Here is a 25,720-nt window from a genome sequence, read left to right as displayed (position 1 = left end):
TGGCTCCTCGTCTCCTCTCATGATGCCTTGATTCGATAACTGGCTGCGGAATGTCAGGAGCCAGTGGATTCAGAACGTGGGGCGCATAAACACTGGCGTGGACCTCTTGGGCCGGATGGCCGGTTTCTATGTGGTAAATTCGGTGTAACGTGGATCTACTCCCCGTGCACTGTGAGGTGGAGGTCGTGTCCGGAATGGGGAACCATCGGCATACCTCAGCTTTCCGTTTCATTGGATTTCCCAGCTCACATTCAACCCGAGAACCATTGGTATTTGCCACGCAGACCAGATTCTTGTCCTGGAAAACGAGACAGAAATGTGTTAACCCTTTTGGGCCGTGAGATTTTACTCGCCACCCTGAACGCGCACTTATCTCTATCATATAGTGACTACAAATAAAAAGACTTTCAGTACGTGGAAACTCCTGCTGTACATGCTTTATTCAGTTGGAGTACTGTTTGACATGAATCTTGTCATTCATGTGGAAATGACTTATGAAATAATACTGGGCGGCCTGCTGGTGGCGCTGTCCAGGGAGAGTATAAATACTCGGACATGGGCCCAGCTTGCTCAGGACATTCTTTAACAGGAACTAGTGAAGGACACAACTAGACCTCCATGTTGAAAAACAGTTGACTAAAGCTTTGTTTAACGCTTAGACCAAGTGCCTAGTAGTTTTCTTAACGTCACTGTTCATGCCCATTTCTTCTCCAAAGCAAAGGGGGAGTCTGAGCCAAGATTAAAGGGGCACAGTGATCAGGAAAGAAGGTGTCGGACAAATCCTTTTGAATCCTTTTGGAGGGGGAAGAGGCAGAGGAGCCTCTCTGTCATTTTCCCAGTGATGCTTTCCAATGTGATACACATCTGTGCTTTAAACAAATGAAAAAGGGTTTGCCAAACATTTAAATGAGGATAAAGTCTCTTTAATAAAAGGCAGGCTATGCAATGATTTGGCTCAGCGTTAGGACATCTGAGGCTCATTATGGGTCTAGAACACTGGCAAAGGATGATACCAGAACTGAGAGGTTCTAACTATCAGGAAAGGCTCAACAGGCTGGGACTCTTTTCTCTAGAAAAGAGAAGACTGAGGGTGATCTAATAGAGGTCTTTAAAATTAGGAAAGGGTTTGATAGGAGAGATGTGGGGAAAATATTTCCACTTATGGAGGAGTCCAGAACTAGGGGCCATCAATATCAGATAGTCACTAATAAATCCAATAGGGAATTCAGGAGAAATTTCTTTACCCAGAGAGTGGTGAGAATGTGGAACTCGCTACCACAGGGAGTGGTTGAGGCGAATAGTATAGATACATTTAAGGGGAAGCTCGATAAACACGGGGGAGAAAGGAATAGAAGGATATGGTGATGGGGTGAGATGAAGTGGGGTGGGAGGAGGCTCGTGTGGAGCATAAACACCGGCATGGACCAGTTGGGCCGAATGGCCGGTTTCTGTGCTGTAGACTCGATGTAACTCAATGTAAAAGGAGCTGAGAACCCAGATTCTCTTTGCTAGTTTGCTCTGTTAGGTTTAAGGTGAGGGATGTCTGCGTTGGGCACAGGGGCATAGATTTTGCTTTTATTTTTTCCATCGGGTCTCAGCATTTCCCAAGCCAGGTATGGCACAAATACAGAATAAAGCGCCTGTGACTGAGAGGAATGCCTCTTACTGCTGGCAATGGTCCTTTCTCCCTGGGTGGAACTGTGGTAGTTTCAGTCCATGGGTCAGCCGTCCCTTTGTGACCTCTCTGAACGAGGCTGCCAATTTTGGGCGAACTGGTGCCAAAGTATGGGCTGTTTGTGTCGTGAGCCCCCACTAGAAACAATGTTCTACTCTGAATCATAGTTTTCCCAGGGCCTAAAACTGTGCAGCTCCTCCCCTCCCTCAGTTTGTCCTTCCTCTATAAGCTTGGTGCCAGCCAGCCAGCTACTTCTTGGCTGATCTTCAGATCTCTCTTCCTCTTCTTCAAACTTGGTGCTGCCAAAACCACGGGCCTTGACCTTTCACCTCGGTTTCTCAATTAAAAAAGAACTGTAGTGAATGATTCAAACGTATTTTAGTTAAGACCCTTCCAGGGAGCAGAGGGGAGACTTTCATTTCTTGGGGTCGGGCATGGATTTGAACGTTGATCCCAAGGATCGCTGCTCTAACTCTCAGTACCACACAGTGCTCCAACCAGACGAGAAGCTTTCAATTTGCTTCAGGTTCCAGAGGCCATCGGATAGCTGGAGTCTCAAATGCCAAGGGCAAGAGCTGCAGTAGCATTATTACCCATCATGCCTGCTGTTGCTGGAAGTGGCCATTCTTCAGATTCTTCCCACTGCAGAGGCTCAGTTCCACACAGGAAGAAAGGACCATGCTTGCTTTGGGAGGGCGGGGGTGTCCTTGAGCAGGTTAAAATTGCGATCAGACGGTTCCCAGGGGGCTCCAGGACATGTAAGTAACCTGGGCGATTTTAACTGCCCACGCGGGTAGGGTTAAAATCACACCAACCCCCCCTCGCTATTTGCAACTTAGTGTGCCCACTGGCAGGAGGGAGTAATTACAATGTGACAAGCTTACCATTAGAGATTGATAATGGAAGAAGTTGGCAGGAAGTGTGCGCACATTAATATTTTTAATATATGAATAGACAGCGAGTACACTTTTTAATAAAATCAAGGGGTGTCATACCAAGTAATACGCCACACATTACTCGGCCAAGGAGGTTCTGTGTCCCTTTAACAAACCGAATGGTTGTTAAATCAACACAAGTTCAGGTCACTCAGAGTTCAATTGTTTTTGGTCAGGGAATTTTCCAAATGATAAAGTGCTGGTCCATTTCAGCTGCAGGCCAGAAACACTCAGCATTTAAGTAGCCTTTTTTTAAGACTGCTTTGCAACTGCTATAAATTGTGGGGGGTGATTTTCATTCAGAAGTCGGGAAGGAGGCGGGACTACAACTTTCGGGGTTGTAGTCCCGCCTCCATCGAGATGCGGCCAATCCACGCGATTTTCCCTTGATTGACCTTGTTGCGCCCACCCAGCGGGCTCAGCAGGCCAATTAAGGGCCACCCGGCAACAGGGGACGTCACAGACTGAAATTTCATCTGTCAAGACCTTTTGACAGATGAAATATCGCGTTTCACAGCTATTTGAAGCTGTCAAACACTGACAGTCTTACTTCTAACCTGAGTCCTTCTACACAGACTCAGTTAGAAATCTCACCAGCACAGAAAGCTGCAGGCTGTCACTTTTGACAGATCGCAGCCATTCTGCTTTCTGTGCCGGTGTGATGATGGACTCCTGAAACCTGAAGGAAGGAAGGCTGAAAAGGTAAGAAAAGGTCATTTAAAATTCTTTACACACTTTAGACACACCAAACACACTTACCTTTGCACTCATGCACCCATCACTCACCTGAACACCGACATCTCGACCCCTCCAAGTCCTTCAACCCGACGGCCTGTCTCCTCTAACTTGGCGTGGTTTGGAGCCGTCGGGAATCCCACACTTCAACCTTAAAAATAGGGATTAGGCTAAAAACTGCCTGTTAACAGGCAGTTAATTGGCACTAATCCCTTCCCGCCTCGGGTAGGCGGGTCTCAGTGCGGGGCGGATATCCGCCTCCTTTGAAACTTACATGGAGGTGGGTTGGGGGCGGGATGGTGTCGGGACCCCCGAATTCGGGACTTTAACCCCCCGCACGCCTCCAATCTCGACTCCACGGGTCAATGAAAATCGACCCCGTGATGTCTCCAGCGTGACATCAGGAGTTTAAAAAAAAAATTTGTTTATGGGATGTGGCGTCGCTGGCAAGGCCAGCATTTATTGCCCATCCCTAGTTACCCTTGAGAAGGTGGTGGTGAGCCGCCTTCTTGAACCGCTGCGGTCCGCGTGGTGAAGGTACTCCCACAGTGCTGTTAGGGAGTTCCAGGATTTTGACCCAGCGACGATGAAGGATCGACGATATACTTCCAAGTCAGGATGGTGTGTGACTTGGAGGGGAACTTGGAGGTGGTGGTGTTCCCATGCGCCTGCTGCCCTTGTCCTTCTAGGTGGAAGAGGTCGCGGGTTTGGGAGGTGCTGCCAAAGAAGCCTTGGCGAGTTGCTGCAGTGCATCTTGTAGATGGTACACACTGCAGCCACGGTGCACCAGTGGTGGAGGGAGTGAATGTTTAAGGTGGTGGATGGGGTGCCGATCAAGCGGGCTGCTTTGTCTTGGATGGTGTCGAGCTTCTTGAGTGTTGTTGGAGCTGCACTCATCCAGGCAAGTGGAGAGTATTCCATCACACTTCTTACTTGTGCCTTGTAGATGGTGGAAAGGAGTACACCGACGGACCAGTTTTGGTTGAACACTCCAAATAATTGTACAAAACAATTACAGCTCGTTTTTCGCTGGGAAAGTATGAAACTATTTTGTACCTGAGATGATCGGAAGGCAGAGAAGGAGAGTGTGTCTGGGAAGCTCGCGATCAGAACGGCCTCGTGAGCGTCATCTCCATCTTTATTTGGGCTCCCGGGGTCTGACGGCAGGTTGGTGACCGTGATCTCCAAAGCGATGTCCTCCTGGTCACTGAGGGAAAACAGTGGCCTTCCCTGGTCATCTCTGCAATGATGAAGGTGCAGAATCGTAACTACCCAGCACTGTCCCAACTTTCCTTCAGATACTGTTACCTGCACAAATTACAACTCCGCTCAGTGCCTTCTCTTTCAGAATATTAATATTTCAGAGCATTCTAGCGGAGAGAGACATAAACGTGATCCCATTTTGTCAGGGCTGGAAAAAGTGGATAAAGAAGATGGCCGACACAACAAAAAATATAGAATTGGCAGAGAAACTGAACCAGGCAAAGCTTCTTACCTTGTTTCCCTCCTGCCTGATGTCACAAGAGAAATTCTCAATATGACAGATATGATGATGTGAAGCATGCAAATTCAAGACGGGAAGAGTGAAAATGTCTGATATCAAAGAATAAAAAAAGTGCAAAAACCCAATAGGGAATTCAGGAGAAACTTCTTTACTCAGAGAGTGGTGAGAATGTGGAACTCGCTACCACAGGGAGTGGCATGAATCGGTCATTCATGGAAAGAAAGACTTGTGAAGTGATGCTGAGCAGCCTGAGGGTGGCTCTGTCCAGGGAGAGTATAAATACTCGGGCACGGGCCCAGCTTGCGCAGGACATTCTTAACAGGAACTAGTGAAGGACACAACTAGACCTCCATGTTGTAAAACAGTTGATTAAAGCTTTGTTTAACGCTTAGACCAAGTGCCTAGTAGTTTTCTTACGTCAGGGAGTGGTTGAGGCGAATAGCACAGATACATTTAAGGGGAAGCTAGATAAACACATGAGGGAGAAAGGAATAGAAGGATATGTTGATGGGGTGAGATGAAGAGGGATGGGGGGAGGCTTGTGTGGAGCATAAACACCGGCATGGACCAGTTGGGCCGAATGGCCTGTTTCTACCCTGCAAATACTATGAAATTCTATGTATTATGTAAAGACGGTTAGGAAAAACAGTATCATGCAGTTCCACTTTTTTTTAAATCCACAGAAATCACAGAAACCCCACAGTGCAGATAGAGGCCATTTCGGCCCATCGAGCCTGCACCGACACATATCCCACCCGATCCCCGTAACCCCTACACCAACACATATCCCACCCTATCCCCGTAACCCCACATATTTAATCCCCCTAACACTAAGGGTCAATTTATCATAGCCAATCAACCTAACCCGCACATCTTTGGACTGTGGGAGGAAACCGGAGCACCCGGAGGAAACCCACGCAAACACGGGGAGAATGTGCAAACTCCACACAGACAGTCACCCGAGGCCGGATTTGAACCCGGGTCCCTGGCGCTGTGAGGCAACAGTGCTAACCACTATGCCACCGTGGGGCACTTCTAGTGCCCCACTTCCCTCTTGGGGCGCTACCACTCAATTTCGGCTGTGGGGGCGTTAATTTTTCTGGGGCGTTAAAAGTAGCGCCCCAGCGAAGTTAGTGCCCCAAAGGGGGCGCGACTCAATTTTCCCCCCCAAATTCGTAACCAAGGGATCTGTATCCTCCATTTTGGACAACACTTCTGCTGCTGTAAAGTAACGGGTAAAATGGAGAAGGTGAATGACTCGAGCCAATCAAATGCTGAACAAGTGGCCACGCCAACCAGCCGAGAGTCTTTTGAGGGAGAAATGGGACAGAACAGCAAGTGGAACAGTAACACTGGCTGCCCTCCCGTGGCACTGATCACGGAGAGTTTTATGCTATGTAATGTACAATTTATTATCAGGGCCACTAATTTATGGTGAATGAATAAGTCAACTTGTATTTATTATAGAGCATTATAGGAGTGTTAGTGGTAGCTTTGGGCTCGAATTCCATAATTAGGTCGATATGTGCAAGGAAATTATTAGCAACCAGGGCCATTGATTTATAAACGACATTTAACAATGTATTCCATTTTATCCATTACCTTTGTTTAATGTCCAGAATGCAAAGGACGATGGACAGGGAAGGTGTTCCATAGAAGATAGGAGCAGGAGTAGGCCATTCGGCCCCTCGAGCCTGCTCTGCCATTCAATGTGATCATGGCTGATCATCCAAATTCAGTACCCTGTCCCTGCCTTCTCTCCGTACCCCTTGATCCCTTTAGCCTTAAGAAATATATCCAACTCCTTCTTGAATATATTTAATGAATTGGCCTCTACTGCCTTCTGTGGTAGAGAATTCCACAGGTTCACCACTCTCTGGGTGAAGAAATTCCTCCTCATCTCTGTCCTAAATGGCTTACCCTTTATCCTTAGACTGTGACCCCTGGTTCTGGACTCCCCGACCATCAGGAACATCCTTCCTGCATCTAGTCTGTCCAGTCCTGTCAGAATTTTATAAGTTTCAATGAGATCCCCTCTCATTCTTCTAAACTCCAGCGAGTACAAGCCCAATCGACCCAATCTCTCCTCATACGTCATACCTGCCATCCCAGGTATCAGCCTGGTGAATCTTCGCTGAACTCCTTCCATGGCAAGAACATCCTTCCTCAGATAAGGCGACCAAAACTGCACACAATACTCAAGATGTGGTCTCACCAAGGCCCTGTACAACTGCAGCAAGACATCCTTGTTCCTGTACTCAAACCCTCTCGCTACGAAGGCCAACATACCATTTGCCTTCTTAACCGCCTGCTGCACCTGCATGCTTACCTTCAGCGACTGGTGCACAAGGACACCCAGGTCTCGTTGCACTTCCCCTTCACCCAATCTATTGCCATTCAGATAATAATCTGCCTTCCTGTTTTTGCCACCAAAGTGGATAACCTCACATTTATCCACGTTATATTGCATCTGCCATGCTTCTGCCCAATCACCCAACCTGTCCAAATCATACTGGAGTTTCTCGGCATCCTCCTCACAGCACACACGCCCACCCAGCTTTGTGTCATCTGCAAACTTGGAGATATTACATCTAGTTCCCTCGTCTAGATCATTAATATATATTGTGAATAGCTGGGGTCCAAGGACCGATCCCTGCGGTACCCCACTAGTCACTGCCTGCCACTCGGAAAAAGACCCGTTTATTCCAACTCTTTGCTTTCTATCTGCCAACCAGTTCTCTATCCAAGTCAATACCTTGCCCCCAATCCCATGTGCCTTAACTTTACACGCTAACCTCTTATGCGGGACCTTATCGAAAGCCTTCTGAAAGTCCAAATATACCACATCCACTGGTTCTCCCTTATCTATTTTACCAGTTACATCCTCAAAAAATTCCAGTAGATTAGTCAAGCACGATTTACCTTTTGTGAATCCATGTTGACTTTGTCCGATCCTGTCACTGTTTTCCAAGTGCTCAGCTATTACTTCCTTTATAATGGACTCTAGCATTTTCCCCACTACCGATGTCAGGCTTACCGGTCTGTAATTCCCCGTTTTCTCCCTACCACCTTTTTTGAATAGTGGGGTAACATTAGCTACCCTCCAATCCATGGGTACTGTTCCAGATTCCATCGAATGTTGGAAGATGATCAGCAATGCATCTACTATTTCTAGGGCCACTTCCTTAAGTACCCTAGGATGTAAATTATCAGGCCCTGGGGATTTATTGGCCTTCAGTCTCATCAATTTCCTTAACACCATTTCCTTACAAATACTGATTTCTTTCAGTTCCTCCCCTTCATCAGACCCTATGTTCCCCGACATCTCTGGGGGGTTATTTGTGTCCTCCTTTGTGAAGACAGAACCAAAGTATGTATTTAATTGGTCTGCCATTTCTTTGTTACCCATTATAAATTCCCCTGATTCTGACTGCAAGGGACCTACGTTTGACTTCACCAATCTTTTTCTCTTCACATATCTATATAAAAGCTTTTACAGGTAGGTTCCAGGTAGGTTGTACGAACCACATATAGTGGTGGAGATTTTCAACAGCCACGTATTATTGTCCTGGGTTTTGAGAGCAGGGGGGCTTGGGAGCACTAAGGGTCTAGGACAGCCAGGAGAAGGGTTGTGTTATTGGAGCACTCTAGGAAGAGGGTACCGAGGTCTGGTAGGAATGAGAATGAGGTGTTGGGGTATGGCAGCTCTAGGGAAGTCCTGGGGATGTGGGTGGATTGGGAGTGGAGCCCTGAGCTGTGAAAACGCTGGGAGGGTGATGTGGGGTGTGGTTGGGACTAGGATGGCAGTAGGGGGGAGAGTGGAAGCAGTGGGAGGAGGGTTTCAGACCTCGTTTGACAAAAGCGCTTTGATGGGGGTTTTCTCTGGAGTGTGCCAGTGGTGGAGTGACAGGTACTGGTGCCCAGCATCGAGGGGGAGGGAGGGACAAGAACTAGCAGGAGAGATTGCGAGTAGGCGGTGTAGATGGTGGGGAGGCAGCAATCACGAGAGTTGGCAGCAGGAAAGGAGGCAAGCAGCATTCAGCCACAGGCCCAATTTTGGCAGCTCCGAGATAGGTGGCACTGTGGGCACCATAGTACCAGCAGGAGGGTTCAGTTGGCGACAGAGCTGGGAGGTAGTAAGCAACACTGCCATCTACCTTGGAGGACTCAGAGGCAAGTGCAATAAATAGCTGAGTTTAACTGTGACAGAAAAGCAGGACAGGCAGTCGGAGTGACACCAAGAAGAAGTGTGTGCTATGCACAAGACCTTTACAATACTATAGATACAGATAAGAATATCTCCCACAATAAAAGGAATTGTACGTACGGTGGCAATAGCTGGAATACATCATCATCAGCCCTGGTGCCAAAACTATATCTCATCTGCAGGTTACTCTGACAAATCTTATCAGTTCCACAGCCCTCCCTCAGGAAATTCACCTGCAAGCAGACAACAGGAGACCTGTCAGTAAAGTACAATTTGTCGAGTGACCATTAAAATATTTGTCCGGCCCGGTAGCCATGTCAGCCGTGGTTCAATTGGTAGCATTCTGGCTTCAGAGTCCGAAGGTTGTGGGTTCAAGTCCCACTCCAGAGACTTGAGCACATAATCCAGGCTGACACTCCCAGTGCCGTGCTGAGGGAGTGCTGCACTGTCGGAGGTGCCGTCTTTCGGATGAGACGTTAAACCGAGGCCCCGTCTGCGCTCTCACGTGGATGTAAAAGATCCCATGGCACTATTTGGAAGAAGAGCAGGGGAGTTCTCCCCGGTGTCCTGGGCCAATATTTATCCCTCAATCAACATAACAAAAACAGATGATCTGGTCATTATCACAATGCTGTGTGTGGGAGCTTGCTGTGCGCAAATTGGCTGCCGCGTTTCCTACATTACAACAGTAACTACACTTCAAAAAGTACTTCATTGGCTGTAAAGTGCTTTGGGATGTCCTGAGGTTGTGAAAGGCGCTATAGAAATGCAAGTCTTTCTTTCTTAGAGTGGACAGTTGTCTGAAGTATCAAAACTGCAACAACAAAAATATGGAACAGAAAACATCCATTCAGCTCATTGAACACCGTGACCGATTCTCCCCAAAGTATTCAATCTACCAAGGGAGGTGAACAACCACAGGGAAAACCTGCAAATGAATCCAAGTTAACCTATTTTTGATTCTGAAATGACTTCAAATCTCATTCCCGGCCTTGTGCATGTCTATGGAAAAGATCCAGGCCCTCTTACCTCTTCTCTGAACGTATTGGAAACCTCAGCATTTAAGACAGGCATCAGGTTAACCAGTTGTCGTTCGGCCTGCTTCTTCTTGCGCTTGACATCCTTGATCATATAAGTTAACGTCACTGGAATGGGCCGCAGTTTGTCTCTGATGTTCTCCTGTCAAACAAAGGAGTAATCATCAGCTTTCCTCTTCTAAGTCCCACCTTGTGCCTCACCAGCCTTCAGCCGGTACAGTAGGTGGCAGCCTACTTCCAGGCCTCGACAAATTCAACACTTGAGGTGGTCACTGGAGGTTGACTGCAGCTTTGGTCGTTTCTCCTTCTCCGACAAAAAGACTAAATGTGCACGATGCACCAATCAGAACATAAGAAATAGGAGCAGGAGTCGGCCATTTGGCCCCTCGAGCCTGCTCCGCCATTCAATGAGATCATGGCTGATCTGATCTTGACCTCAACACCACTTTCCCGCTCTCTCCCCGTACCCCTTGACCCCCCTGTAGTTCAAATGTCTGTCAATCTCCGCCTTGAATATATTCACTGACTCCGCCTCCACAGCTCTCCGGGGTGGAGAATTCCAAAGATTCACGACCCTCTGAGAGAAGAAATTCCTCCTCATCTCAGTCCTAAATGGGTGACCCTTTATTCTGAAATTATGCCCCCTAGTTCTAGATTCCCCCACGAGGGGAAACACCCTCTCAGCATCCACCCTGTCAATCCCCCTCAGAATCTTATATGTTTCAGTAAGATCACCTCTCATTCTTCTAAACTCCAATGAGTATAGGCCCAACCTGCTCAACCTTTCTTCATAAGTCAACCCCTTCATCTCAGGAATCAACCTAGTGAACCGTCTCTGAACTGCCTCCAATGCAAGTATATCCCTCCTTAAATAAGGAGACCAAAACTGTACGCAGTACTCCAGGTGGTCTCACCAACGCCCTGTACAGTTGTTACAGGACTTCCCTACTTTTATACTCCAGCCCCCTTTGCAATAAAGACCAACATTCCATTAGCCTTCCTAATTACTTGCTGTACCTGCATGTTAACTTTTTGTGTGTCATGTCCGAGGACCCCCAGATCACTCTGTACCGCAGCATTCTGTAGTCTCTCTTCATTTAAATAATAATTTGCTTTTTTATTCTTCCTACCAAAGTGGATAACCTCACATTTTCCCACATTATACACTAGGCAAGCCTTACCGCCCCTCCCCCCACACCCTTCCCTTTATATGAGGGTCCTAGATAGAGTGGGTAGGAAGGACCTATTTCCCTTAGCAGAGAGGCCAATAACCAGGGGGCACAGATTTAAAGTAATTGGTAGAAAGATTAGAGGAGATTTGAGGAGAATTTCTTCACCCAGAGGGTGGTGGGGGTCTGGAACTCACTGCCTGAAAGGGTGGTAGAGGCAGAAACCCTCATCACATTTAAAAAGTACTTGGATATGCACCTGAAGTGCCGTAACCTCCAGGGCTACGGACCAGGACCAAGAGCTGGAAAGTGGGATTAGGCTGGATAGCTCTTTGTCGGCCGGCACGGACACGATGGGCCGAATGGCCTCCTTCTGTAAATTTCTGTGATTCACAAATTTCTGCAGCTCACGCTACCTGGAACTTTCAGCCTTACCTGTAGTTTAATTGTAACGTTGAAACAGTTGGACTCAGTTTGCCTTCGCAGGACTACCTCCCCGGTGTATTGGTTCTCGAGATCGCTTGGCTTCCTTTTCAGAAAGGACACACGGGGGGCTCTTCTCCTCTGTCCGTCAACCTCGACTGAATCAGCCTCAATTGTAAAACCGAGAACTGTAAATAACAAGGAGAGCACATTGTACAATATATCGCAGTGGCTACCACAATGAACACAACTGGTCGTATACTGTCCAATCAAGCATGGGTTGTTTTCTGCAGAAGCACCCATTCATTAACCTTTTTGAAATGACGGGTGATGCTGTGCTCTCCTCCAATACTGGAGTTTTGTACGTTCATTTGAGAAAAGCGCTGATTTTTTTGAAAATAAAATTACTGTACGTATAAAAAGGAGTAACTATAGTTGCATCATAAAAAAACAACTGCATTGAAAAGTTGTTTTCCCACAAAGAATAAGCCACAATGGATCGTGGGCAGTTCTGCGAGGCTCTCTCTCTTTGCTCCTGTTTCAGTGGCGCCTGGCGAGAGAAGAGGGCAGGTCGGGGATCGCCCTCCCGTTCACGCCGGGAGTGGAGCCTCGCAACGTCAGCCCTTTCGCACCATCTCAAATCGCTTGCTGCAATTAAAAAAAACCCGCCAGCTTGGCTCATTCAGAAGCGTCAGGGAGGCGGTTCGGCAAAGAGTCCATGCCGCTCGGCAGAGACGACCAGGGAGGTCTCCTCCCTCCCTCAAAACAGTACAGCCACAGCTCATCTCGGCGCCCTCTTCAGTGGGATCTTGCTGTGCGCAAAAATGGCTGCCGCATTTGCCTGCAGACGTTTATAGAATTTCGCTGCATGTTTAGCGCTTGGAGACATTTGAGCGGCGTGGCAAGGCGCAAGAGGAATGCAGATGGGAATGCACGTCAACATTTAGGAATTGCAGGTTGAAAGCACAGACAGGAAACACTTTGAACTGCTTCACTGTCTGCACACGGGAATCAGACGTGCAATTGCACACCTTGCACCATCCGGGTGAGAAAGGTAAATCAAAAAGTCTGTGTCTTCAATTTCAATTAGTGCGAGAGGTTATTGACATAAGAAAACTACTAGGCACTTGGTCTAAGCGTTAAACAAAGCTTTAATCAACTGTTTTACAACATGGAGATCTAGTTGTGTCCTTCACTAGTTCCTGTTAAGAATGTCCTGCGCAAGCTGGGCCCGTGCCCGAGTATTTATACTCTCCCTGGACAGCGCCACCCGCAGGCCGCTCAGTATTATTTCATAAGTCTTTCTTTCATGAATGACCGATTCATGTCAGTTATTTATTGGGCACCCATTCCTTCCTGCATTTCCTACAATACAGTGGAAAATGACAGCAGCACACTGCGGGAAACCAAAACTGGAATTTCATGCACTCGAGGTACACGTCTGGGCATCGTGTCCAGTGGGAGGTCTTAAGAAAACAAGCGCCTGTCTCCGACTGCACTGCCTGGGTGCGTGCTTTGTTGCTCATCCCCATTCTTCTTCATTCTCCACCTCTTTGGGCTGCTGCTCAGTGACGTTTTCCAGCAAGAGCAAAACGCCACACCCGGTCTTCATATTCCCAACCTCAAGTGGTGAAAAGGGTATGATGAATTCCAAACATCTGAACTGTCGCTTCAAAAGGCTGGTCCCGTCACCACCCTGGTTTTGGCGTCGGTCTCATTGCACCTTCGCCCTTGCTCAGTACGAGTGGTTGGCACAAGTGAATGAAGGTTGACCTCAGTAGTCCTGGTCTCCCAGATCCATGCCTCCTCCATGTTTAGTTCTCCCAATGACAGAATACAGCTGGAGCACTACACGGTGAGGTGCACAATTCTCAAATGTGCATCGCGCATCATCTGCAGAGCGATGGGGCGGAACCTCGTCACAGGCGTCAGGATTTTGCCTGGGACCATGAACTTCGGTATTTGTGTAATCACCCCCCTGCACACTGGAGAACCCAGCAGGCCAATAAAACTGCTGCTCTTCCCTCCTAAGTATGAAAAACATCCATGGGAATACAGGACGCAGTTTACAGCAGAACAGCTCACCTCACCAGCTGTGCCCAGAATAGGTGGCAATGCTCAGCCACCGTGTCATCCCTTCTTAGGCAGTCCCTCGGAACCGAGGATGACTTGCTTCCACACTAAAAATGAGTTCTCAGGTGACTGATGAGTCCAATGCGGGACCTACAGTCTCTTGTCACTGTTGGGGTTGTCCATGAGGGTCCGGACGTCCCAGGTCCCGAACTTCATTTTAAAGGGTGGAAGATGCCCGTGTGTGAATTCTTTTAACATGGGGCGGCCGTTGCACACCAGCTACCACACGGGCTTGACAGAGCAAGGTCTTGGTCCAATGGCAAGGGGATCCAAGACGATTGGAGACCAGGCTCTGCTACATCGGCCTAGCGCACACACACACACATAAACATGCTCCTACTGTCCTCCTCCCTCCTTCCCGCAGGTCCTCTCTGCCTGGGTTTCATAGGCTATACCGTGTCATACCCTCATGAAGCACTGCTCCTCAGTGAGATGCCCTTCACTGTATCGGGCCCAGTAGTTCCTAGCAGGGGGTGTAATTGGTAGAGAAAGGTTTGAGGAGTCCCTTTCTGCCACTTCATCCATCTGCTCCATCACCATTCTGGAAACCAGTCAGTGGGACCCGTGGTGACACCAACAGAAATGCATGCTGGGCTGCAAGTGCCAGCTTGGCCCAGTTGGCAGTACTCTCACCTCAGGGTCAGAAGATTGCGAGCTCAAAGCCCCAGGTAATCTGGCCTGGCACTCTAGTGAATGCCCCAGAAGGAGTGCTGCATTGTTGGAGATGCCATCCTTCAGATGAGACAATAAGCCAAGGTCCTGTCTGCCTGTTCCACTGGTTCAGGTGGATATTAAAGCTCCCATGGCACTATTGAAAAAACAGCAGTGAGTTTTTTCCTCGCGTCCTGGCCAACAGTCTTCCCTCACCAAAAATCAATTAACTGGTCATTCAACTTGTTGCTGCTTGCGGGATCTTGCTGCGTGCAAAATGGCTGCCGCGTTTGCCGACATAATAACAGTTACAACACTTCAAAGCAATCTGTTCCGCAAGAAGTATTTTGGGACATTTTAGGAGAGATGCTATACAGAGCTGTATAAACGCAAGTGCTTTCTTTCACTGTCACACCTGCTGTTACGATCACAGCAGAAGTTCACAAAAGTAATTGACCTCAACAATATTTTTCTCAATGACAACCTTTTGCCTCTCAACACCTTATAGAAACCCATCGGATTGCGCCAACGGCTCAATTTTCCGCCAATCCCATTTAGCGCATGGATTTCCACACAAGTTAATGCATCATGAAATTCCCATTACCCCTTTTTTATGCTATGTGGACAATACGGGCCATTCTGTTGTTGAACTTACCAATCCTGGGGTTGTAGGATTCAGGCTTCGATCTATAAAGGAAGCAGGCCCTGACATCAATACTGTGGGATAGAAAAGACATCGTAAGTTAGAACTTAAACAACCAGTGAAATATAACCATTAACACTGCGGAACCTGCCCTTGCTCACAGCGCAAATAGGCAGCCTGGGGTTCAATGGCAGTAGGGATAACCGAATCCAGCAGCCATTCAATCGGGCTTACTTTGAATGGTAAAGTGTGGCGTGGTGAGTTGCAATGCTTCAATTCCAATTTGTGATACTCAGTATTGGATGTTTGGAGAGGACGCCATATTTTAAAGAAAGAGGCAGTGTAGACGTACTTTGAAAGCTGCGCAGGCCTTTCAATACACAAAGGGTCAACCTGGCGGCACTGGTTGCAGACATCCCCGCTTTTCAACTCACATTTTGAGTGCGCTCCGAACAAATCACTCTTTTGCTCATTTGGGTGGGTGCGGGGGGGGCGGTGGGAGGGGTAATTGTCCTAGTAAAGAGTGGCCAAAATGTCATGGTTGGCACGCTCGCGATTTCCCAGCATGCCCTGGCAGCACACGAGGTTACCCATCGCCAACACGCGCTCAGAGAATGACCCCCAATCTCATTCCCTCTCTCTCTCTGCCGCACTCCAGCCGAGAAAGTGCTCTTTCAGTTACGCGAGGATTAACGGAGCGCCGCTTTTGTGTTCCGAGCGTTCGCTGGCGTGCTCGCTCACCTGCCACTTTCCTGCCGTCGGGAGCTGCGATTGCCACAGCTGCTTATTCTGCAATTGTGCTGCGCAACGGTGATTCCAAGGCCGAGATAATGATGGTCAGGCGCTGGAAGGGCTTATTGAGGGAGTCAAGACAAAGGGGGGGGGGGAATCAGTTATGGCAGGAATAGACACCCCTCCCCCTCCTCAAAAAGCACCTGGTGCGACATGCATGGGAAGGATATAGCTGAAAGGCTCAATGGTGTCTCCTGAACCTGCGGGACCTGGAATGGTATAAGGAAGAAGGGGTCAGCTTTGATGAACTGTGCTGAAATAAGCCAGGAGCACTGATATACACGACACGCACCTGTGCCGTACTGGCATGAGAGAGCCAGGGCAATGAATGACTGGTATGATTGGGATACTTCTGTATGTGGAAGTTACAATCGGAACCTGTGTGGGCAGCGGCGATACTTCAAGCAGGTTCACACGGCTTGCAAGCCCACTTACCGGGGATGATCAGCTCAGATCAATCTTCCGCCTGCTGCCCATCACTGAAGCTGTGCAGCTGCAAGACATTGTCAGCACTCTATGTACGCACACTATCGCAATACTATTCTTCCACTTGCAGAACAAAATGGCCTGTAACTGGTGGGAGCAGAGCTGTACTGCTGGGGGTCCCTGATCCTGTATGGGGAAGTCGCCCTTGGTTATAAATGGGTAGGAGAGCATCGAAGGAGAGAGGGACAGCAAAGCCAGAGGCTTCCCACAATCTCACGACTAGTATGATCATTCTCAAGTCATCTAATGTTATCCTAATGAATGGCTGTCACACAGGCGCACGCTGAACCCGAGTAACATCACTTGGGTATTGCGCAGTAAAGGTAAGATTGCAACGTGGTTCACTGAAGGAACAGAGTGAAGACACAGCCAGTGCCCTTGAGCAAGCCTGTACCTCACAGCACCCTGCAGTCACAATCACCTCCGCCAAGAACCAGCACAGCCCTGGCGGATGTAGTTCATCATGCGGAGGAGGAAAGTAGAAGGTGAGGAGCAATTGGTGATGGCTACTGAAGGTTAGGCCTCTACTGGCTGGAGGTCCAACATGGTCACTGCCTGTGCTGCAGCTTCTGGGGATTTATGCTTTACAGGGCCTTCTTACAAACATAGCCTGCTATCTGAGCAGGACCACCTGCATGAGTCACTTGTGTCTGTGCAGAATACATGGCAAGGACCGGTGAGCAGTATGGAGGTTTTTTGAGGCAGAGATTCACAGACCTCATTGCCACCCGTCTTTCGGATGAAACGTTAAACCGAGGCCCTGTCTGCCCTCTCAGGTGGATGTAAAAAGATCCCACGGCACTATTTCGAAGAGCAGGGGGAGTTCTCCCCGGTGTCCTGGGGCCAATGCTTATCCCTCAACCAACATCATTAAAAACAGATTATCTGGTCATTTATCACATTGCTGTTTGTGGGAGCTTGCTGTGCGCAAATTGGCTGCCGCGTTTCCCACATTACAACAGTGACTCCACTTCAAAAAGTACTTCATTGGCTGTAAAGCGCTTTGGGACATCCTGAGGTCGTGAAAGGCGCTATATGAATGCAAATCTTTCTTTTTTCTTTCAAAGTTAGGTGGACCTGAGGGACTGCCCACCAGATGTGGCATGCCTGTAGCAGTCATGGATCAGCTGACTGGTTCTCAGGCCAATGGCACATTTGAGCTATCAAGCAGCCCTGCGCAAGTGACGGTAGACGTGCCAGAATGTGAGCAGGACCAGGCAGCCAGGACGTGACTGGCTCAGAGCATCACAATGCACACCCCGGGAAGATCTAGGGACACTCGAATCACAGCAGGTGTGCGGTGAAACCCTGCAGACAGCCAGCACGCTCCTTCCTAAAGGGAATCACTGAGGTAAAGCAGTAGGCTAGATGTGAAATGCCACAAACAGTCCATAAACACTGCCATAAATCACACTAACATTCACACACCATAAAGTGGACTGAATTTGCAGCTATGAGGTGCATTTGATTTCAAGGCTGTGCTTTGGGCTGAGTAAAACAGGACCACAGCAAAATATGGGACTAGACAGTGTTTGAGCAACTGTGCAGGACAGTGTAGCTTGGGATGGTTAAGTTGCAGATGTGGATTGCAGGTTTAAGAACTGGTGTCATGGTACAAAGCCATCTTGAATTACTGCCCAGTGTGGCAGTCTTCCTTGTGGCACGGGTGGCTTGGCAGATCATTTCTCGTCACTTGTGCCCTCTAGCCCTGCCATCTTGTCCTTCTGCTTCAACAGTGAGGCCTGTTTGCTGGGCACAGTTACGCACCATGAGATCTTGAGACATCTGAAGTGCTGTTTTCAGATCTCAATGGTCATGAACCATTCTGGTTGTAGCACAATCCTCATTTTACCAGCGCCCTGCCATTGTCAATGGTTGGCGTAAAGATGTAACGAGCCAGGGCTGCAGAAGGTACCTCTGGCTTCCCACTCTTTTCTCCCCTTCAGGTAAGGGTGGCCCAGGTGATTGTCTTAAAATGAAGGTCTCAGAAGTGCTCCCCAGAGAAGGGGACGTTCACTTGCATTATTCTGCGCTGGTGGTCACCTACCAGTTGCACATTGATAGCATGAAATCCCTCACTCAGGGCGCCACAGTGTACACTGCAGCCCGAATGACAGCGTGGGTGCAATCTGTGATCCCCTGGAGTCTTGGAAAGCTAGCCGACCTGTAGTTTTGTGCTGCCCTCTCGTGCTGCCTTTGGTGGCTAGTGGTGAAAGTGATGCCCTGCAAAAATCTCCTTGATCCATCTCTGGGCAACAAACTAGCTGGACAATGTCACCAGGGCTAGCTTGGAAGGACCCCAGAAAATCTGAGGACTGCGATGACTTTGACAGTGCCTTACAGATGTTTGATTGTGTCTAGAGGTCCTCGCTGAGGAGATGGCACGGCTTGCCTGCTTAGCCTCAGCCTCCTATGGCACTGTTCTTCAGTCGCTTCCAGGAGCGGTGCTTGGTCATGGTAGACCCAACGTGTGGCATAGTAGAATTAGGTGATGAGATGCCTTGTGTGCCAGCTTGTATCATGGGCAGACCTTTCTTGCTCTTGCTGGTTCTCCTCAGTGCTGATGAATCGAATAGCCATTGTGCACCAAATACTCTCGGCTCGAGCTCAGCTTTGCAGCGCATCATCTGTCAGCGCAGCCAAGCAGCCTAAGGGTTAAAAGCACACCCACTGCGAGCAAAGTGGGAGCCTTAGAGACTGGTGGCCTATTTTGCCAGCAATAATGACCGTAACCAGCTTAACACAGCGTTCAGCGCTAAAGTGCCGACAAGCCACTTCCTTCAAACTTGGCAGTGTGCGAAAAATATGCATGAACTGCGTGCTCCTCTCTCCTGCTATTACTGCTTCGCAGTGCACGATTTGCGCAGGTGTTCAATGCGACACCAACAGTAATTTCCAGGCGTCTACGCTCTTGTACCGAGAAGGATGCTGCTACTTTCTTCCAGAAGCATAATCTTGGTGCTGGATCCCAGCATGACGTGAATAGGGGCCTTCCTTTTCTTGACTAACTTGTTTGTCCCCCTCCTTTCATAAAGGCACTGACCTGGTGCCCTGGATACCCAACCCAAGTTGCTATTCTTCATGTGTGAGATGATCAGCCGGCTATTTGACTGTGGGTAGCATCACAGCCAGGCCTGATCCCGGGGGTAAATTACCTGTGTGTGCTATGTGCGATGAAATCCTCAAACCCATTCTTTATGAATTGGATAACAAAAAGTGCAGAGAGGAAATCGCCCCCCACCCCCCCGCCCCGCTCCATCTTCACCCATCAACCCCTTTCCTGCAGGGGTCACTGGATAGTGATCATGCACAGAAAACCTGGATGGTTTTTACCACAGCCCAGGGGCCGTGAGGCCAATTGTAGTACCCCGTGAGCAGACCAAAGGTCAAAGTTGGAACCTTCCTGGCCTATGCAGCTCACCAGTACAGGGCTGTGCATTTACACACTAAGCCAGTGGGGTATCTTCTTAGAACTTACAGCACAGAAACAGGCCATTCGGCCCAACTGGTCTATGCCGGTGTTTGTGCTCCACACGAGCCTCCTCCCACCCCTCTTCATCTCACCCCATCAACATATCCTTCTATTCCTTTCACCCTCATGTGTTTATCGAGCTTCCCCTTAAATACATCGATACTATTCACCTCAACCACTCCCTGTGGCAGCGAGTTCCACATTCTCACCACTCTCTGGGTAAAGAAGTTTCTCCTGAATTCCCTATTGGATTTATTAGTGACTGTCTTATATTGATGGCCCCTAGTTCTGGTCTCCCCCACAAGTGGGAACATCTTCTCTACGTCTAACCCTATCGAACCCTTTCATAATCTTAAAGACCTCTATCAGGTCACCCCTCAGCCTTCTCTTTGCTTTTCTCCTTTTTGTGACTCTTAAACGAAGAGGGAACTCGTATACAGGAGATTTCCATCCAATTTCCTTTTAAGAAGTGCAGATTGTATGTCCCCGGTTGCAGCCTATACAATGTCCCCTGCTGCCCTACTTCAGGGAAACATGTTTTTAGGTTCCATTGTCCTGTTACGATTGATTCTTACCAGATCCCCGAGACACCTCTGCAGTTCTCTAATTCCAGATCAATTTGCTGGGGTTCGATGTATACCTGTTTCGTCACATTAATGACAGGACATGCTCTGAGGAAAAAGACAAAGATTCAGAAATGATGTGGGGATACTGACACTCTGGCTTGTCCACAGTCTCAAACCTTTTTTATTTTTTTGTTGGAACTTCTCAATCATGAGTATTGTGCCTTGTTTTTTCCCATCTCATAAGGGTAAAAATCCATCACGGACTTGGAGCCAGTGCGCGCCCAAAGCAAGAGGCCTGAAGATCGATGGAAATTGGTCCTTGGGCCTTATCTGAACAATCGGGGTGGGCTGCCGGGACTGATCGCGCCCCCACAGGCAGTGGTCCTCAGGTAAGTACCGCGAGGGGCGTATTGGGATGCCTGTGGTGTCGGGGGAAGCACTCCTCCTCCTCAAGAAGGTGTTTTCAAAAAGAAAATGTCAAATACTTACTTTTGGTTGACAGCTGCAGGGCCTGCTGAAGAATCCTGAGGGGTCCTTCAACAGTCATTAGGCCCCTCATTAACATATTCAGGAGGCTTTTATTGCTAGGGGGATGGAATATAAAAACAGGGAGGTATTGCTGCAGTTGTACAAGGTATTGGTGAGACTACACCTGGAATACTGCATACAGTTTTGGTGTCCATACTTAAGAAAAGACATACTTGCTCTCGAGGCAGTACAAAGAAGGTTCACTCGGTTAATCCCGGGGATGAGGGGGTGGACATATGAGTAGATTGGGACTCTACTCATTGGAGTTCAGAAGAATGAGAGGCGATCTTATTGAAACATATAAGATTGTGAAGGGGCTTGATCGGGTGGATGCGGTGAGGATGTTCCCAATGATGGGTGAAACTAGAACTAGGGGGCATAATCTTAAAATAAGGGGCTGCTCTTTCAAAACTGAGATGAGGAGAAACTTCTTCACTCAGAGGGTGGTAGGTCTGTGGAATTTGTTGCCCCAGAAAGCTGTGGAAGCTACATCTTCAGCGGTAGAGCGGGCCTACAAAGGGCTCCAGAGACCAGGTAAGGCTTACTTTACTGGTGGTATTGAATTAATTTAATTTAACTTGATTAAAGGGGTAGGTCATGCCAGGAGAGCCCAGCCCCATGATATGCTCCTCTTGCTCTATGTGGGAATTCAGGGACGCTGCCAGTGCCCCTGACCAACACGTGTGCCAGAAATGCATCCAGCTGCAGCTACTAACGGGCCGTCTTGGGGCACTGGAGCTGCGGGTGGATGGGTTGTGGAGCATTCACGATGCTGAGAGGGTCGCGAATTACTCGTACAGTGAGTTGGTCACACCGCAGGGTAGGGCTGCACGGGCAGAAGGGAAATGGGTGACCACCAGGCGGAACAATAGAAGCAGGCAGGTAATGCAGGGGACCCCTGTGGCCATCCCCCTTTCAACCAGGTATACCGCTTTGGATACTGTTGGGGGGGATGACTTACCAGGGGAAGGCGGCAGCAGCCAACTTCCTGGCACTGGGGGTGCTCCTGCTGCCCAGGAAGGGAGGAAAAAGAGTGAGAGAGCAATAGTGGTAGGGGATTCTATAGTAAGGGGAACAGATAGGCGTTTCTGTGGCCGTAGACGTGAATCCAGGATGGTTTGTTGCCTCCCTGGTGCCAGGGTCAAGGATGTCACTGAGCGGCTGCAGGGCATTCTGGAGGGGGAGGGCGAACAGCCAGAGGTCATGGTCCACATTGGTACCAACGACATAGGTAAAAAGAGGGATGAGGTCCTGCAGCAAGAATTTAGGGAGCTAGGTAGAAGATTAAAGAGCAGGACCTCAAAGGTTGTAATCTCTGGATTACTCCCGGTGCCACGTGCTAGTGAGTATAGGAATAGGAAGATAGAACAGATGAATGCGTGGCTAAAGGGATGGTGCAGGAGGGAGGGCTTTAGTTTCCTGGATCACTGGGTCTGCTTCTGGGAAAGGTGGGACTTGTATAAGTCGGACGGTTTACACCTGAACCAGAGGGGGACCAATATCCTTGCGGGGAGGTTTGCTAGCACTGTTGGGGGGGGTTTAAACTAACTTGGCAGGGGGATGGGATACAGAGTGGAGCTATAGTAGGGGGTGATTTACAGCCAAATACGGAGGAAAAAACAAGTCAGTTGGGAAGGCAGAGCAAATATGTGAAGGCAAAAGGGAATGTGGCAAGGCTGGAAAGCATTTATTTTAATGCAAGGAGTCTTGCAAATAAGGTGGATGAACTGAAGTTGTTGTTGAACACATGGGAGTACGATATTGTTGCTATCACGGAGACATGGTTGAGGGAGGGTCAGGACTGGCAGCTCAATATTCCGGGGTATAGAATCTTCAGGCGAGACAGAGGGGGGTGTAAAAGGGGAGGGGGTGTTGCAATATTAATTAAGGAGTCAATTACTGCTGTAAGGAGGGATGATATATTAGCGGGTTCCTCAAATGAGGCCATATGGGTAGAACTTAAAAACAAAAAGGGGGCAAGCACTTTGCTGGGAGTGTACTATAGGCCCCCAAACAGTCAGGGGGAGATAGAGGAACAGATATGTAGGCAAATCTCAGAGAAGTGCGAAAATAATAGGGTAATAATAGTGGGGGATTTCAACTTCCCCAATGTAAATTGGGATAGTCAGAGTGTGAAAGGCTTAGAGGGTGCAGAATTCTTAAAGTGCATCCAGGAGAGCTTTTTGAGCCAACATGTAGAAAGTCCTACAAGAGAGGGGGCGGTACTGGACCTAATTCTAGGGAATGTAGCCGGGCAAGTGGTGGAAGTGTCAGTAGGAGAGCATTTTGGCGACAGTGACCATAATTCGGTGAGATTTAAGGTGGTCATGGAAAAAGACAAAGACGGCCCGGAAATAAGGGTTCTAAATTGGGGGAAGGCCGATTTTAATATGATAAGGCAGGATCTGGCCAAAGTGGACTGGGAGCAGCTACTTATAGGAAAATCCACATCAAAGCAGTGGGAGACTTTCAGAAGGGAAATAGAGAGAGTACAACGCCAACATGTTCCCATAAAGGTCAAGGGTGGGACCAACAAGCAAAGGGAACCTTGGATGACAAGGGATATACAAAAATGCATTAGGAAAAAAAGGGGGGCTTTTGGCAGTTACAAAAGACTAAAGACAGAGGAAGCCCTAGAGGAGTATAAAAAGTGCAGGGGCATACTTAAAAAAGAAATTAGGAGAGCGAGGAGGGGGCCATGAAATAACACTGGCAAGCAAAATAAAGGAAAATCCTAAGATGTTTTATAAGTATATTAAGGGCAAGAGGATAACCAGGGAAAGGGTAGGGCCCATTAGGGACCAAAGTGGCAATCTGTGTGTAGAGCCAGATGATGTAGGCGGGGTTTTAAATGAATTTTTTGCATCTGTGTTCACTATGGAGAAAGACGATGTAGACATAGAAATCGGGCAAGGGGACTGTGATATACTTGAACATATTAGCATCGAGAGGGAGGAGGTACTAGCGGTTTTAGCAGGCCAAAAAGTGGATAAATCCCCAGGCCCGGACGAGATGTATCCCAGGCTGCTGTGTGAGGCAAAGGAGGAGATTGCAGGGGCTCTGACACAAATTTTCAGAACCTCTCTGGCCACAGGGGATGTACCAGAGCACTGGAGAACAGCTAACGTAGTACCATTATTCAAGAAGGGGAGCAGGGATAAACCAGGGAATTACAGGCCAGTGAGCCTAACATCTGTGGTAGGGAAATTATTGGAAAAAATTCTGAGGGACAAAATTAGTCTCCACTTGGAGAGGCAAGGATTAATCGGGGATAGTCAGCATGGCTTTGTCAAGGGTAAATCATGTCTGACCAATCTGATTGAATTTTTCGAGGGGGTGACTAGGTGTGTGGATGAGGGAAATGCGGTGGATGTGGTATACATGGACTTCAGTAAGGCTTTTGACAAAGTCCCGCATAGGAGACTGGTCAAGAAGGTAAGAGCCCATGGGATCCAGGGTGCCTTGGCACGTTGGATCCTAAACTGGCTGAGTGGCAGGAGGCAGAGGGTGATGGTCGAAGGTTGCTTTTGTGACTGGAAGCCTGTGTCCAGTGGGGTACCTCAGGGATCGGTGCTGGGTCCCTTGCTGTTTGTGATCTACATAAATGATTTGGATGAGAATGTAAGTTCGCAGATGACACGAAAATTGGTGGGGTGGTAAATTGCGAGGAGGAAAGCCTCAGGCTACAGGACGATATAAACGGGTTGGTCAGATGGGCGGAAAAGTGGCAAATGGAATTTAACCCTGAAAAGTGCGAGGTGATGCATTTTGGATGGACAAATAAGGCAAGGGAATACACAATGAGTGGTAGGACCCTAGGAAGTACAAAGGGTCAGAGGGACCTTGGTGTACATGTACATAGATCCCTGAAGGCAGTGGAACAGGTAGATAAGGTGGTTAAAAAGGCATATGGGATACTTGCCTTCATTAGCCGAGGCATAGAATATAAGAGCAGGGAGGTTATGATGGAGCTGTACAAAACGCTGGTAAGGCCACAGCTGGAGTACTGTGTGCAGTTCTGGTCGCCTCACTATAGGAAGGATGTGATTGCTTTGGAGAGGGTGCAGAGAAGATTCACCAGGATGTTACCTGGGAATGGAGCGCCTTAGCTATGAAGAAAGACTGGACAGGCTGGGGTTGTTTTCCTTGGAGCAAAGAAGGCTGAGGGGGGACCTGATTGAGGTGTACAAAATGATGAGGGGCATAGATAGGGTAGATAAAGAGGAACTTTTCCCCTTAGTAGGGGGGTCAATAACAAGGGGGCATAGATTCAAGGTAAGGGGCAGGAGGTTTAGAGGGGATTTGAGGAGGAACTTTTTCACCCAGAGGGTGGTTGGAGTCTGGAACTCACTGCCTGAAAGGGTGGTAGAGGCAGGAACCCTCACAACATTCAAGAAGCATTTGGATGAGCACTTGAAATGCCATTGCATACAAGGCTATGGACCAAATGCTGGAAAATGGGATTAGATTGGACAGGGCTTGATGGACAGCGCAGACACGATGGGCCGAATGGCCTCTTTCTGTGCTGTATGACTCTATGACTCTATGGCCTAGAAATTCATTAAGGCGCTGCCAGCTTTGCGGCCAGTTACCGCCTAAAGAGGGCTTCTGCGCCAAAAATGATTTTGCGCTGATATTCAGCGCAGCGGTATTGGCGGCGGTAGCCGTTAGCGCTGCACTGGCACCGATGACGTCATCGGTGTGCGCAGTGCCCCGGTTCCGCCCCGAAACCGGCCCGATCCCCATATTTAGTTGCGGCCGCCT

The 25,720-nt window shown here is 48.6% G+C and overlaps 1 protein-coding gene across 4 annotated transcripts in view; it reads right to left on the bottom strand.

Annotated features, from left to right (window-relative positions):
- LOC147096996 (integrin alpha-7-like) overlaps positions 1–25,720 on the bottom strand; it is a 277,843-nt gene that overhangs the window by 91,451 nt on the left and 160,672 nt on the right. For all 4 annotated transcript variants that reach the window (XM_085972716.1, XM_085972713.1, XM_085972714.1 and 1 more), the window contains 7 exons: positions 20,438–20,533; positions 15,125–15,186; positions 11,698–11,873; positions 10,086–10,235; positions 9,177–9,289; positions 4,402–4,585; positions 215–298 (listed from right to left, as the gene is read on the bottom strand). In XM_085972716.1, the coding sequence (XP_085828842.1) occupies positions 215–298; positions 4,402–4,585; positions 9,177–9,289; positions 10,086–10,235; positions 11,698–11,873; positions 15,125–15,186; positions 20,438–20,533 (865 nt within the window). The remainder of the gene's footprint in view (positions 1–214; positions 299–4,401; positions 4,586–9,176; positions 9,290–10,085; positions 10,236–11,697; positions 11,874–15,124; positions 15,187–20,437; positions 20,534–25,720) is intronic.

Source organism: Somniosus microcephalus, chromosome 33 (assembly GCF_052327205.1).
Source record: "Somniosus microcephalus isolate GS21.2 chromosome 33, FLI_Smic_1.0, whole genome shotgun sequence".
Classification (NCBI taxonomy): domain Eukaryota; kingdom Metazoa; phylum Chordata; class Chondrichthyes; order Squaliformes; family Somniosidae; genus Somniosus; species Somniosus microcephalus.
This window is presented reverse-complemented; position numbering and strand designations above follow the sequence as displayed.